The sequence below is a fragment of the Panthera pardus genome, unplaced genomic scaffold (genome assembly GCF_024362965.1).
Source record: "Panthera pardus isolate Hobbes unplaced genomic scaffold, ASM2436296v1 HiC_scaffold_13, whole genome shotgun sequence".
NCBI classification, from domain to species: Eukaryota; Metazoa; Chordata; class Mammalia; order Carnivora; family Felidae; genus Panthera; species Panthera pardus.
This window is the reverse complement of record NW_026526688.1, coordinates 130,634,318-130,650,772: the sequence shown is the minus strand read 5'-3', so window position 1 is coordinate 130,650,772 and position 16,455 is coordinate 130,634,318. Positions and strand designations below refer to the sequence as shown.

At 35.9% G+C, this 16,455-nt stretch overlaps 1 protein-coding gene across 2 annotated transcripts in view; it reads left to right on the top strand.

Moving 5' to 3' along the window:
• The window catches only part of MMRN1 (multimerin 1), a 64,258-nt gene extending 50,057 nt beyond the window's left edge, over window positions 1-14,201 (top strand). For both annotated transcript variants that reach the window (XM_019464338.2, XM_019464344.2), the window contains 2 exons: window positions 12,003-12,155; window positions 13,337-14,201. In XM_019464338.2, the coding sequence (XP_019319883.1) occupies window positions 12,003-12,155; window positions 13,337-13,758 (575 nt within the window). In that variant the 3' untranslated portion in view covers window positions 13,759-14,201. The remainder of the gene's footprint in view (window positions 1-12,002; window positions 12,156-13,336) is intronic.
• Window positions 14,202-16,455: the final 2,254 nt, after the last annotated feature.

Here is a 16,455-nt window from a genome sequence, read left to right as displayed (position 1 = left end):
CATATTATAAAAAAATTAACATTTTCAAATATACCTCAAGATAACGAATAAGGTGGGGCACCTAGGTGGCTCAGTTGGTTGAGTATCTGACTCTTGATTTCAGCTTACATCATGATCCCAGGATCCTGGGATTGAGCCCTGTGTCAGGCTCCATTCTAAGTGTGGAGCCTGCCTAAAATTCTCCATCTCTCTCCCTCTGCCCCTCTCCCTGGATTGTACTCTCTCTCTCAAAAAAAAAAAAAAAAAAAAAAAAAAAAAAAAAAAGATAATTAATATGTTGACTTCTGTACAAAATAGTTAACTATAAGCTAATTAAATTTTGAAGGACAAGTGCTTGAATTTAGAATTCATGATATATTTTATAAGGTCTCCAAAACCACACACAAGTTTGGTGATCTGCCCGAAGCACTCATGGAACTTGGCATATAGTTATGCACAGAGCTAAGGTTTATTATAGTGAGAAGATACCTGATAGAATCAGAGTGGGCAAATGATACAGGCAGTCTGGAGAAATCTTGTACCAGCTTTCTTATGCTCACTCTCTCCTATAAAGGAGCACGCTTGTGTGTGTTCTTTTCTCTAGTCCCCCTTGCCCCCCCCCCCCCCACACACACACAAATGCAGTAACGTATGTGCAATATTTCTTACCAGAGAAGTCCTTCAGATGGTCAGCACTCAAGGGTTTTATTGGGGCTTGTCTTAGTCAATTCAGGCTGCTGTAACAAAGTACGATAGATTAGGTGGCTTATAAACAATAGAAATTTATTCCTCACAGTTCTAGAAGCTGGAAGTCTCACATCGGTGCATCATGGTTGGGTTCTGGAGAGAACCCTCTTGCAGGTTGCAGACTGTACATGTCTTATATTCTCCCATGGCAGAAAGGGAAGGAGTGACAGAGCTCTCTGGGGTCTGTTTAAAAAAAAGGCATTAATCCCATTCATGAGGACTTCACCCTCATGACCTACTCACCCCCCCCCCTCCTCCCAGAGTCCCTACCTACCAATACTATCAGACTGGGGGGTGGGGGTCAGGATTTCAATGTATGAATTCTTAGCCAACACAAACATTCCATCTATAACAGGACTGGCCATGTAGGCACCCTCTGCCTAGCGTCTACCACAACTCCAGACTCTCAGAAAGAAAACAGATGTTCAGGATACCCACATTATTTGTACAAAAAGTCGGGGCACGGTGAATGACGCTTACCAATTAGGAAATGGCAAGAAGCCAAGTGCCCAGATGTGGGCTAAGGACAAAACCTTGCAAGCAGGCCTCTCTAAAGCTAGCAGTCTCAGGCCTGCTCCATTAATTCTTTTCTGTTCATGATCGTAAAGATATTCATTATGTCAGAATTGATTAGCAAGCCTGTCTGCTGGGGATAGTCTCCCCAGTTTGTGTCAATAAAACATACCAGTGTTGGAGAGAATATTAAATGTACTATTTTCATTCATGGTTCCCGGGAGAAAAAAAGACTCCCCAGGTTTCCATGTGATTCTCCTTCAGATGGAAGGATGACAATTGAGGAGAGGATGCTGACAAAACTGACAGGCCCTTCCTGTACCTTGTCTTGTAGTAAAGTGTCCATGGTATCTGAGGTGAGCAGGCAGAAACCCATGTGTTTGATACTCACATCTGAACCAAAATTTGTAACACATGGTCTGACACAAAAAAGGAAAGGGGACAGAATACCAAGTCCCCATTTACACAGACACCGAACATGCTTAGGTTCTTTCTCCTGAATCACAGGAGCTATTTCTACAATAGACTATTCTTTGGCACCCAAGAGTTGAAAACAGATTTGATTATTAACTGGTCCATAACTAGGGGCTCCTGGGTGGCTCAGTCGGTTGAGCGTCTGACTTCGGCTCAGGTCATGATCTCGCGGTTCCTGAGTTCGAGCCCCAAGTCGGGCTCTGTGCTGACAGCTCAGAGCCTGGAGCCTGCTTCGGATTCTGGGTCTCCCTCTCTCTCTGCCCCTCCCCTGCTCATGCTCTGTCTCTCTCTCTGTAAAAAATAAGTAAACATTAAAAAAAAAATTTAACTGGTCCATAACTAAATACAATGAATAGATGTCTTTGTACTGGCATCAAAAACACTATAAATTGAAAATTGCACATGATAATATGATTTCATACATGAGTTATCAAACACGAGAAGGAAAGTGTAGGGATTATTAAATCACATATTGTGAACTACTGTCTGAGCAGACATTATAGTTACATCTTGACAAAAAATTGAAGCATAAACATAATAGCTGTACCAAATTTTAACTGCACATGAAGTTTGAGAAACATTTAATTGTCAATTTCACTATACATAGCTTAAAAGTGACCCTGAAAAGAAGTAATAAGTATTTTATTATAAGATTACTTTGAACTATTCAAATATGTTTATGTTGAATACCATTCTTTGGGGGGAAAATATGACATGTCACCTTTACTGATATCATTTTTGATTGATTTATTTTTTTAATTTTTTTAACGTTTATTTATTTTTGAGACAGAGAGACAGAGACAGAGTATGAACAGGGGAGGGTCAGAGAGAGAGGGAGACGCAGAATCTGAAACAGGCTCCAGGCTCTGAGCTGTCAGCACAGAGCCCAAGGCGGGGCTCGAATTCACTGGCCGTGAGATCATGACCTGAGCCGAAGTTGGATGCTCAACCAGCTGAGCCACTCAGGCGCCCCGACATTATTGATCGATTGAAACTCAAGACTCTTCACCTCCAAAAAATTACCCATAATATCATTACACAGTGTATGGAGAATTAAAGAAATCAGTGGAAGAAAGCTATTGCATGGCATTGTGCCAGAATGATAGAGGAACCAAAATATACATCTACCTTTTACCAAAAAAGGAAGCCATTTTTATGGTTAATCAATGCTCCTTTAAGAATTCTTTTCTAGACTTTATAATCATAAGCAAGTGTTAAATTTTAAAATATGTATGGATATTTAGATTTGAGAGGCATCAGCATAAAGACAGTGTTTTGAAACTCTGGGTGTGGGTGGGATAAGCCAGGGGAAGGTATGCATTCTACAGAGAGATGGGAAATAGAGCAGAGTCAGGGCAACAACATCCTCCAAGGGTGGTGGAGAAAGAGAAGTGAGGAGAGAATAGTGAGAAAAGAGCAAGAAGTAGTAGGACAAGCATACCTCAGGTAGATGTTAGCATCTGATTGTATTCTGCAAGACTGCCGTATTATTGGAAGTTATGAAAAGTACTCAAGTAACCCAAATAGTTATCTGGGTACTAATGAGATTGCATCAACTCTACTTTCCAAATATCGCCTAAAATCAGTGACTTTATTGTAATCTAAGAAATTTTCTTAAAAATCTCAAATTGCATATCTACCTCTAGATCTTTAAAAATACCTTCCTAGATTAAAGGTGCGGTAAAAGCATCAGATAATTTTTATAATTCAGTGTTCTATTACCCCAAAGTGTTGTGCTCAAACTAATTTAAGCAGTTTTTCTCTTAGGGTCAAATAACTATCTTAGAATTATTAGTTATTTGAAAATAGTAACAGTTCCTAACTGCTCAATTCGACAAATATAACTGAGTGCTAAATGGAATCAGGTACTGTTCTAGGTATTTTGGATACATCATAACTTTTTTTTTTAAAGCTATCTTCCTGAAGTTTACACTCTCGCAGTGATAGAGGAAAAAACAATTAATAAAAATATAAATTGCATTATATGTTAAAAGGTAATAAATGCTATGCATAAAAGGAAAAGCAAAGGAAGGTAAGGGAATCAGTGTACTGCAGGATGCACCAGGATATGCTGGGAGCAGATTACAACATTATTAAATAAGATGATAGGATAGGCTTCAATTGATAGAAAAATAGTGAAGTCGGCAAGAAACTGGGAATATAAAGATAAAGAAAGCAAGACTCTGGCTCAGAGACTTTGTAGTTTTGTTTTAACAAAAGTTGATCATAGAGGATGTGCCTAGAGAGCAATGTGACATTTGGTTGTTGTTATGTTTTATGTATTTTTATTATTTTTAAAATTTTTCAAATGCTGATGAACACTACATAGTTATAAAACTATTTTGAATGTGAAAGAAATATACCAAAGTATGTACTAAGCACTAAATGAATGCTATATGTTTTCATTATTATAAGGGTTTCATTTCTTATTAAGAACTGGGTGTTTGGACAAATCTCATGTAAGAGGGAGATTTGGGCTGAACATTCATTAATCAACCATTTACATCCTGTGTTGAGTATACTATGTTCAGATTCATTCTCTTGGTAACAAAGATTTTTTTTAACATTTATTTATTTTTGAGAGACGTAAAGAGATACAGCACAAGCTGGGGAGGAGCAGAGAGAGAGGGAGACACAGAATCCAAAGCAGGCTCCAGGCTTTGAACCCTCAGCACAGAGCCTGACACAGGGCTTGAACTCAGGAACCATGAGATCATGACCTGAGCTCATGACCTGAGCTGAAGTCGGATGCTTAACAGACTGAGCCACCCAGGCACCCTGAAGATTTTTAAGCAGGAATATGGCTAATCATGTATGTGCATTATTAAGTTTGAGTTCTTTAGACAGACCAGTTAGAAAATCATTATAACAGCTCTGGCATGAATAGATGAAGACAGGAATAAAATGGAAGCTGGGAGTATCAGTTAAATGTGAATATATATTTAGTAGAAATTATCTAATTGAAAATACAAAGACTTAGAATGAAGAATAACAGCAAAGTTTGAATAAAGCATCAATCCCATAAAGATTTCCACTAATGGAAATAGGAACATTAAGGAGGAAGCACAGATATATACAAGAAGGGAAGTTTAGTCTGTGATACATTAGTTTAAAAATCAATGATTTCTGCAGCGGCGCCTGGGTGGTTCAATCAGTTAAGTGGCCAATTCTTGATTTCAGCTCAGGTCATGGTCTCGTGTCTCATGGTTTGTGAGTTGGAGCCTGGCATCAGGCTCTGTGCTGACAGTGTGGAGCCTACTTGGGATTCTCTCTCTCCCTTTCACTCTGCTGCTCCCTGCCTCTCTCTCTCTCTCTCTCAAAATAAATAAATAAACTTAAAACAAATCTACCATTTCTATCAAAAGTTCATAAGTTAATTAGTAATGTAAGCCTCAAATCAAAAACTGGTTTGCAGGTAAAAGTTGGAAATTACTTGCACAGAGGTGATGTTCAAGGACACAGAAGTAAATTAGAAAGCTAAAGAAAAAGAAAAGAAAAGAAAAACATGGAGATATCCTATGTTTGATGAAAGCGAGAAAGAGAGAGAGAGATCAATGAAGGGAAAAAAAGAGAAGGAGTGATAATAATCAGGAAAGTATATGTATCACAGAACTCAATCTTTAAGAAAAAAAAATGAAAACAAACAAACAAAAAGAAACATAGGGATGTGGAAGGATGCACAGTCTGTGAGTTTTGACAAATGCAGTCATATGATCACCACAGCAATCAAGACAGAGAACCTGTCCATCACCCATCACCCCCTCCAAATTTCCTTATGTACCTTTGTAGTCAGACTCTACCTCTACTCCCAGTCACTGGCAACAAGTGGTCTGTTGTCTTTCCTCACAGTTTTATCTTTTCCAGAATATTTCATAAATGAAATGCATGTACGTAGGCTTTTGAGTCTGCCTTCTTCCACTTAGTACACTAGGTTTGAGATTCATCCGTGTTGTTGAATGCATGCCTTTTTATTTCCCAGTAGCATTCCACTGCATGGATGCACCACAGTTTGTTCATCCATTTCCCAGTTGAAAGATATTTTGGTTATTTCCAGTGTGAGGTGATTATGAATAAAGCTGCTATAAACATTCATGCATAGGTTCCTGTGTGCACACAAGTTTTCATTTCTTTTGAATAAATACATAGCAAAAGCATAGCTTGCTTGTAAAATAAGCATAGTTTTACTTTTATAAGTAATGGCGAACCATTTGCCATTTCCACTAGTAATGTACAAGAATTTCTCCACAACCTTGCCAACCCTTGGTATCATCAATATTGTTTATTTTACCATTCAGTAGGTGTGTAGTTGTATCTAATTGTGATTATATTTTGCATCTTCCTAATGACTAATAGTGTTGAACACATTTTAATGTATCTGTCATTTTTTAAATACTGTTTTTGATTAAATGCTATGACTTTTAAGAAAAAGGTGAAAACAGTTGATGATATCAAATAGAAACATTTAATTTCCTAGGTCATGTCTTAAGATAACTGAATGATAGGGGCTCCTGGGTGGCTCAGTCCGTTAAGTGTCTGACTTTGGCTCAGGTCATGATCCTGTGGTTTGTGAGTTCGAGCCCTGTGTCGGGCTCTGTGCTGACATCTCAGAGCCTGGAGCCTGCTTCAGAATCTGTGACTCCCTCTCTCTCTGTCCCTCACCTGCTCATGCTCTGTCCTTGTCTCTCAAAAAGTAAATAAGTGTTAATTAAAAAAAAAAAAAAAAAAAAAAGATAAGTGAATGATAATTTAATGACAAGGTTAGAGTAAATCTTCTGGGACAGAGCGAATACATTTGCGAAGGATAGCAGATAGGATTAAATGAGTTTTAAAGCTATATTTGAAAGGCTGAGAAAAAAGATCCCAGAAAAAGTATCAAGAACAACAGATGTGAGTTAAAAAGAAGAACAAAAATAAAAACTGATGACTTGAAGGAAAAGTAGTAAAGATGGTCAGAAACAGTATTTCCATCCATCTATCCACGAATGGATAGAATATGAGTAATTAGAACAATGAGTTTGGAAGCTTAATACAAGCAAATAAATACACTTCTCTAAGTTGTTGGCAAGGAGCATATGAAGCAATTTTAGAGCAATGGAAGGATAAGCCTTATTTGAAAGGAACAATTTTGATAAATGCGGACACAGACTAATGCTGAAAGTTAATGCATCCATAAGTATGAGGGTGGAATCATTTTAGAGAGCATTGGAATTGGAATGAAAAATAAAGTCCTAATGTTGTATGGGAATGTTACCTTGACCTAAGTTGTGCAGTAGATTTGTACATCATACTCTTCTCTGTATATGACAAAACTGGCCCAGAGGCAATGTCAAGTTTCCTCACTCCTCTTTGGAAACTCCATTCTGCCCCAAGTAGAGATCAGGGTTATCTTCCCTCTGCAATGTTATTGTTTAAGGAGGGAAAAAGAAAGAAAGAAAGAAAGAAAGAAAGAAAGAAAGAAAGAAAGAAAGAAAGGGATCTTGATGCTAAAGCAGAACTAAGGAATAAAAATGCAAAATGAATTAGGTAAATACTAAATAAAATGACAGTAAAATATATTAGATAAAATGTATTATATATAACATTATATGTACTATAAATAAAAATAAAAATGAAGAAGACATCCATATAACAGGCCACTTCATTTTATTTATTTATTTATTTATTTATTTATTTTAGATTTATTCTTAATTTTATTTATTTTGAGAGAGACAGAGAGAGCACAAGTGGGGGAGGGGTATAGAGAGGGAGAGAGAGAGAATCCCAAGCAGGCTCTGTGCTGCCAGCGCAGAGCTTGATGCAGGGCTCGAACCCACAAACCCATGATATCACAACCTGAGCTGAAACCAAGAGTCGGACGCTTAACCAACTGAGCCACCCAGGTGCCCCTGCTGCTTCATTTTTTTCATTAACTATCTATTGAGTAAGTGTTGAATGACCCCTGAGAAAGATTGAGTGGACAGAGTGGTAAATTCAACACACTCCCTCTTCTCATGGACCTCATAGATGTCACAAGTAATTATAATAGAGAACGACAAATATTAGCAAAGGCAGAGTGCTTTGAAAATGTAAGGAGTTCTCCAGTCAATTCAAGTTTTACATGAACATTTATGAAATGTAGAAGCAGGATTAATAAGAAAGTGTAACTTGAGTACATATTAGGAGCCTGAAAGCAAAGACCAGAACAAATTGAAGCTTATGAAACATTCCAAGTCAATGGCAAAGGAATTTTAGTCATGTTCAGAGCAGGGAAATGAATATTGAAAGATTAGTTATGCTACTTACCCAAGATAGTAGAATGTTGAGTTGGCAGAACTGTTCAACTAATCATACTGACCTCCACCAAAGAAAATAAATGGGTTATAAAGAGTTTAAGAGGTTATTGAAGCCCAAGGTAGGAGAGAAGCTGTGGAAAGTTTGCTTGAGATGATTCCGTGTCTCTAGAAAAACATGCCAATGACATCATAGCATCAAACTCTACCTGGTCTTTGAAAATGTGAAGAAAGGATAGAGTGTTGGGTTAAGAATGTGGTTGTCTATTCAATCTTTCATTAATCTGCTTATTCAACTTTATTTTATTATTTTCAGTTTTTAATTTCACTCAGGTGGTTAACATACAGTGCTATTAGTTTCAGATGTATGATGTAAGTGATTCAAGAATTCCATACAACACCCTGTGCTTCTTTATTCCACTTTAAAAAGACATTTTAGCACTTGGTATGTCAGGCATCGTGCTGGTCTGTAGTGACACAAAGTTTAATAGAGGATCCAAGCCCTGACTTCACAAAAGCTCACAATCTAATCGAGAGTCAGGAGGATACGTGAGCAATTACACTGAAGTTTGATAAATTCAACACGAGAACTTCTCAGCATCTGACAATAAGAGAATTAATGTAATTAATCCTATTGACAGGGATTAAAGAAGATTTCAAAAAGAAAATGATGCTTTTAGGGGGTCTGATTTTTGTTGTTAATTCAAGAAAAAAATGCCTTTTGAGCACAAGCGTATGCAAGAACTTATAAAGATGCCTAACCACTTTTTAAGTATTTTAGTAATAAGGTAGAAATGTGAGTCGGATGATGTACAAAAGTAGATTTTAACTGATTGTATAACCATAAATAGTTTCAATTTATAAATCAATGTCAATCAGTCTTTAGTTGTCTGTTATAAAACTCTGTGCTTGACACTGATCCATTAAGTATTTTCATCAGTTCATCACTTAGATGAACTTAGATAAAACATAAGTTTGAAAATGATGAAGCTGGGAGTGTTAATTTAAAACATTGTATACAGAATTAAAGAACAGTTTCTATGGACAGATGGTAAATCAAGTCTAATAAGATAAATGTAATTATTGGTAATAATTACAAATCCATTCTAAAATGAATTAAATAAATATGAGATTTTAGATAATTTTGGTGACATCAGAACATAGAAGACCTGTTATGACACAATGTAATGCAGTTGCAAAAATTGAAAATGAACACTTAATACTTATGTATTATTAACAAAATTATAAGGTCATTTCATTTCAGTATGAGGTTATAACGGGCAACTGTTACTGTAGCCTGCTCTAATTAGAGTCAATTCCCAATATATCCAGTTCTGGAAGACATGGGCATAATTTTATGTATCATGGTGTGGATTGTTTAAACAGGGATTTGGAGACCAGAGTTGTCTAAAACATCAAAGAAGGCAGAGAAAAGGACTTAAAACACATGTGGCAGAAGCAGGTGGAGACCAGTGTGTGAGGCTCCCTGGACAGGTATTCAGTAGGAACATAAGATGCCCCAGAAGGCAAACCATGTGTATTCTCAGCAAGTTCCAGCTACTACAGCAATAGAAGCAATCAGACTCAAGTGGACCCCTCCTCCAGATGAATGATCCTGCAAAGGAATCAGAATAAAGAATAAAGTGTCATCCTCTGAAACAACTCAGAGAGAACAAGGAAATACCCTATTCCTAGAGGTAATGGAATGGGAGGGAGGAGAAGAATGAAAAGCACATCCTACACATTAAATAGAAAGCAAAGGCCCTGGTTTTATAGAATCACAGTAGAGCCAATAGGAATACAAAAAAGTACATTTCTAGAATTTCTGAAGTTCTCCTGCCTCGAATAGGTTTGATCCCTGATTCACGCATGGGGGCAGAATCTGCAGGTGAGAATAGCATTTTCCAATCTGGGAAAATAAGACTTATAGAGCTGATCAGATTGCATAAATAATTCAGTATCCCCTCAGCTCCACTGCACAGTTGATTCATTCCTAATGAGACACTGTAATTGAACACTACCCTGTGAGTCGATCACTGGGCTAGATTCGGAGAACATGAGAACAGATGAAGCCAGTGCTTTGACATAAAGAATTCACATTTCTATAGGTAATGGAGAATCATTGAAGTTTTTAAAGCTAGGAAGCAATGAGCTAGGTTTTAGAATGATAGGTAACAGTAAATGGAAGGGTTTAATAACCTATTCACTTGGTTGAGAAATGATGTTAAAAAAAGTGTAGGCCAGTTCGAGACATTTTTAAAAAGATAATACATACATGTAGCATTTTCCATAATGAGAAAATCAGTTTATGGAATATTGAAGAAAATATATCAAAATAATTTAAACCTATTTCTAATTGTGTAATATATATTTTCTTTGCAAAAAAATTCTAATAATACAGGCATGTAGTTTGGTCACATTATATGTGAATTTGAATTACTTCAATATGAATTATAATGTATATGAGATATTTACAGATCTCACTTCTTGAGAAAAAGGTTAAACAAAGCAAATAACCCTAAATTTAAAAATCAACAATCAGGATTAGAAATGAGTAAATTGTAAGCTGTTTACACTTTTGTCACAAGGTGGCGCCATAGCGGTAACTGTGGCCAGTAATGTATTCCCTAACCTTTTCTCTGTGTTTACATAATTATGAATTACCTTTATAACCATATTTATAATTTGAGGTTTTCTAAATAATTGAAATTATTCTATATCTAATGAGTGAACTGGAACTTTCTGCCTTCGGTAAATCAAATGGGTCAGAAATCTATCTCATTCTTTAACTGCTGTCTAATATTCCTTAGGGAAAAGATACCTATAATTTATTTTACAATGAAATGGTCATTTAGGTGTCTTATAGTTTTTCACTAATGCAGATTATGTCACAGAGAACATTTTTTTTAACAATTCTCTTTGTATACATAGGCAAATGTCTCTGGATTTTATATTCTTTCAGGAGAAATTTCTGGCTTTGAGCACATGAGCCTTTTTAATTCTGATAAATATGGTTAAATTGTTCACTCAAATGTTCTAACAATTTAAGGTCTAACCAACATTGTATGAGAATGCCCATTTTTTCCATAACTGAATATTTTCTGTCTTCTTAAATGTTGCAACCTGATATAAAAATGGTGGTGAAAATTTACTATTCCTTAATTAGTGAAGTTGAATAGGCTTGAAAAATGTTAATGAACTTTTGTGGGTTTTGTTCAGTATTTGGCCAGTTCATATCACTTGTCCATTTTTCACTTTTTTTCCCCACAATCCTTTGGATTGATCAGAGCTTTTCATATCTTATGGATATCGTTCGTTCTTTGTGTTTGTCAAAAAAATTTTCTCTTAATCTGTCACTCATCTTTGAACCTGATGATGATTGACTTTCACTGCAAATGTGTTTTGTTCTTGGGTGGTCAAAGGTCAGGATTTTCTCTTATGGCTTCTGGATCTTTGTTTTGTTTTGCTTTGAGTTCTCCAAAATCTTACAGTTCTACAAAGATATTCTTTTCACTTGATTGTAATATCATTGTATGGATTGTTTGGGTTCCTGTTTTTGTTTTTTTATTTTTTATTTTTTTTACATTTAGTGTTTTTGTATGTGGAAAGTACGTTTTTATGAATACTTAATTTGTATTAGCACCATGTATGTACCCACGTTTTTTCTTCTCCAATGATTTGAAGTACTACCTTTATCAGTTCCAATATATATAAATCTGTGTCCAGATAGCCTATTCTGTTCTACAGTTAAGCAAAATCTTAACATTTTCACACAATGGATTGTCCCCACTTTGAATATCACAGAATGATTCTCACTTCAAAGAAGCAGTAAAAGGAGCTCAGAGAGTTAAGAGGTTTGATGAAGTCCTGGGACTATACTGGCGGCCAACCTGGGCCTGGGAACCCATTTTTCTTATTTCTGCTTCAATGTTTTTCCCATTCAGCTGCAAACTATAATTTAAGATCAACAAGAAAATAGGTCACTTTCAGCCTCTCTTATCTCGATTCTTTCTTTTTCAGAAACAGAGGGGTATTCAGACTGCAGTAGGTCCCCATGCCAGAACGGAGGCACATGTATAAACGGAAGGACTAGCTCTATCTGTGCCTGCCGACATCCGTTCACTGGTGGTAACTGCACCGTCAAGCTGGTGGACGAAAATGCTCTGGCTCCAGGTAGGAAAGCGCACGCAGCCTTGGATTCGCTCAATGTCATAAAAACATTGTTTGAAAATATTCGCAAATGATTAATCTGGACTTTTGTGAGGATTAATTCCTTTTACTTCTGAAATTTACCGAATGACATACATGGTTTACAAGCGGAAATGTCTGTCAGGTAAATCCATATTGATGTACCCTTGTTGAAATTTTCAATTTTCATATAATAGAGGCAGTCTTTCTTTTTCTTGTACATCTTAAAAGAAAACATAGATGTACATACCTGATTGATATAAACTTTCTTCTCAAACAAGTTGATAAAGAAATATACCTTTGATTCATATCAGATATGGTCATTTAAATGAAGCTTTAATAAGTAATTAGCAGCATGTCTTCTATGAAGGTTAAGCTAACAGTGCCATTGTGACTGGGTGAGACTTAGAATATGCTCAGACGTACTAAGTAGAACCAAATGCCTTTTTTGTCCATTTACCTTCGTAAGTATTGCTTGTTACAAATTAAGAGTGTACCATTTCTGATTTTTATAAAAGAAAATATGTGCAACATTTAAAATATATTTTCTTTAATGATGGCAAAAACATATTTTAACTCAGGCTTTCTTCAATAATATGCTGCATGCCAAAGAGTAAATGTTTTAGTCTATTTTTAAATCTCAGCCTTTGTAAGTACATTTGGCATTAATTACATAGAAATGTGCTTTTGTCTACTTCTCTATAGTGCATATGACTTCGTCTGGCTTCCGTTTTAGCCTCTAGAAACTGTTTGACAAGGTGCTGGAAAAATTGTTTCTACATCATGTCAGCTTCAATTCCTACTAGGGGCTTTAAAACATGCTGGCATAACATAAGAACCATAGAGTGCTTTGAATTCCTTTATCTCTGGAGAGATCAAAGCAACACGCAAATTAATCTTTGAGGCATTTCTATGAGGGATGTATTAAGCGTTATTATCATTCTAGCCGGATCTGAATGGAGAAACTGAGGCTCACAGAGGGCAAATGATTTGAGATAAGCCAGCCAAGGGGCAGGCATATCTGCCTATGCCCTTGTTAAATCTGATGAATGACCTTTTCCCTGCTGGTAGCCCTTTTTATAACTGATATAAAATGATAAAGAAATGGGGAAAGACAATATTTAAAAAAAACATGAAAATTGACTCCACTTTTTTTCCTCTAACAGATTTTTCCAAAGGATCTTACAGATATGCACCGATGGTGGCATTTTTTGCATCTCACACATATGGAATGACTACACCTGGTCCTATCTTATTTAATAATTTGGATGTCAATTATGGAGCTTCGTATACTCCAAGAACTGGAAAATTCAGAATTCCATATCTTGGGGTGTATGTGTTTAAGTATACCATTGAGTCATTTAGTGCCCATATCTCTGGATTTTTAGTGGTTGATGGAAGAGACAAGCTGGCATTTGAATCTGAAAGTATTAATAGTGAAATACGCTGTGATAGGGTTTTAACTGGGGATGCCTTATTAGAATTAAATTATGGGCAGGAAGTGTGGTTGCGACTTGTAAAAGGAACAATTCCAGCCAAATTTCCCCCTGCTACTACATTTAGTGGTTACTTGTTATATCGTACATAAATTAGTATGAAAGACAGACTATCACCTTCACTGAGAAGCAGCCAGAGTTTTCCTTTATCTTTGCAAGCACATCTGCTCTGTTTTTGGCTTTCTACATGAAATGAAAATCAACTTTTCTTTTAATCTGAGTAAGCCTGTAAGTTTGTTTATGTCATAAAATTATTTCACTATCTCTCGGATAACCTGTATACGAAAAAGTTTTGCTCGTAAAGAGATTTAGTGACACAGAAAACGAAGTGCATTTGTTGACATAATGATTTTTGTCTTCTCCAGTTAAGTAGTTTTAATATAATGTAATATGATTAAATGGCAATCACTCGATTTTGTCAGTCACAGTAGTCTCTACAATAAAATACTTAGCTTTTGTTATTCCCTATGTATATAAATATATAACATACATTTCCTAAGTTCAAAATTCAAATAAATTACTGAAAGACTGAGAAGTGTTTTTTTGTTGTTGTCTTTTTAACTTTGATTTTTACTCTTCATTATTGGGTTGATCAGTTTTATATATTAAAATTTTCATTTGTAATCAAACTTAAGAAAGTTGTATTTGAAACTTGAAATATGCTTAACTACCATTCTCTGTAATTTAGAGGTTAAAGTAATAATTGACAAATAGTGGAACATTTACATCTATGTCTAAGCATGTATAAGTGGTTCTTTTACCTGCCTCCATTATACAATATCTACACGGAAAAAAATAAAAGTTTCCTCTGATGAGTATCCTTCCAAGGCAGTGCAATCAGGCCTGCTCATCTTCTTTTAAAGGGGACATAAGATTCCAGAGTAATACTACGATTTACGTGATGTTCGCTCTGTCCTGATTCTCTTCTAAGGAACTTACATGGAATGTCTCCTTGATTCCTCACAAAAACTCTTGTAAAGTGGGTATTATTATTATCATTTTTACAGTTGAGGAAACAGACACGGGGAGATTATAGGATGGACCAAGCTCCACAACTAGCAAGGACTGAGGAGGGATTTAGAACCAGGCCGGGTCTTCTCCAGAGTGGAGAGTCACCCTTCGTCTTTATTGCCTCCCATATATGTACCACAATTTACGTGATGACCTCTTTAGCTTGTTTAGAGTATTTTATTATAACACCGTTATTGTAGTGGACACCGTTAAATATGCATTTTTTCATGTTTAATAAAGTATTTCTGAAGAATAGGTTCCTATAAGTAAATAGTAAAAATAATAATGAAAAAAAGTCTGGCTTGGCAAACATTCTTCAGGAATTAATTTACTTATTGCTCACTAGAATCCGATGATATATACATATTAGACCTATGACATACATATTAAGTATTATCATCCTCTTCCTACTGCTAAGAAACTGAGGCTCACAGAGGGTAACTACAGCAAACTATGGGAAATTTCTGTAATAAAGGACAAGCATATTTTTCTTATTTTGATAAGTACTATCAAATTGCCCTTGAAAAGATTTGTGCTGATCCATAGTCCCCTTTTGCTCATGTAAAAAAGCATTCTTTAGCTCCTCTTCACCCTCATCAAAATTCACAATTTTTTAAATATTGCCAATCTTGAAAGTGAAAATGATGTTTTCTTATAGCAGAAATTTGAGAAGAATTCAAATTGGCCAAAACTTGAAAACATATGTCCATACAAAGACTTGTACATGAATGTTCATGGGAGCTTTATTTGTGATAGCCAAAAACAAGGTACCGCCCACATGTCTAGCAACAGATGAATGGTTAAGCACACGCTTATATATCCATACAGTAGACTGCCAAGCAATTAAAAGGAATGAACACGCAACAACATGTATGAAACTCCTAATAATAATGTAGGAGAAGATTTCAAACTGCAACCTGATAAAACTTGGCCAACCCTGCAGGAAAGTATAAAGTGAGCTGTTTGTTTGTTTTTTTTAATGAGATATAATTGACATATAATACCATATTAGTTTTAGGTATACTATATGATGAATTGGCATATGTACATATTGCAAAAGGATTACAACAATGAGTTTACTTAACATTCATCATTTCACAGGGATGCCTGGGTGGATCAGTTGGTTAAGCGTCCCACTTTAGTTCAGGTCTTGATCTCACGATTCCTTAGTTCAAGCCCTACATCGGTATCTGCGCTGACAGCTCAGAGCCTGGAGACTGCTTCCTTGCGATTCTGTGTCTCCCTCTCTCTCTGCCCTTCGCCCACTCGCACTCTGTCTCTTTCCCTCTCAGAAATAAATAAACATTTAAAAAAATTCATCACTTTACCTAATAGTTTTTCCTAGTGATGAGAACACTTAAGAATTACCCTCATAGCCACTTTCAAATATACAATCCAGTATCGTTAACTTTAGTATTGCCCATCAGAATCTCATGTTGAGCTGAAATGGCTGGGGATTCACACCCTTGCCTCACTCAGTAATAGACTCGGGCTGTCAGGGAAGAGTATGAGCTAGATACTGACAAGTGGAGGCTTGGTGACTCACAATTCTGTTATGTGTAAATGGGTCATTTTCAAAAATATTTATTATGTTTTGATAGTTTCTTTAGTGCCTGCTTAAAATTGCATCACGATCTAAACTGTTTTTCATTTTATTTTTTCAAGTACTCATAGATTAAATACAATTTTTGTCTTACAGAGACACTTTCAACATAGATTCTAATGATCTCAACATACTTTAATATTAGCAAAACAGAAGGAAGTAAATCATTTGACAA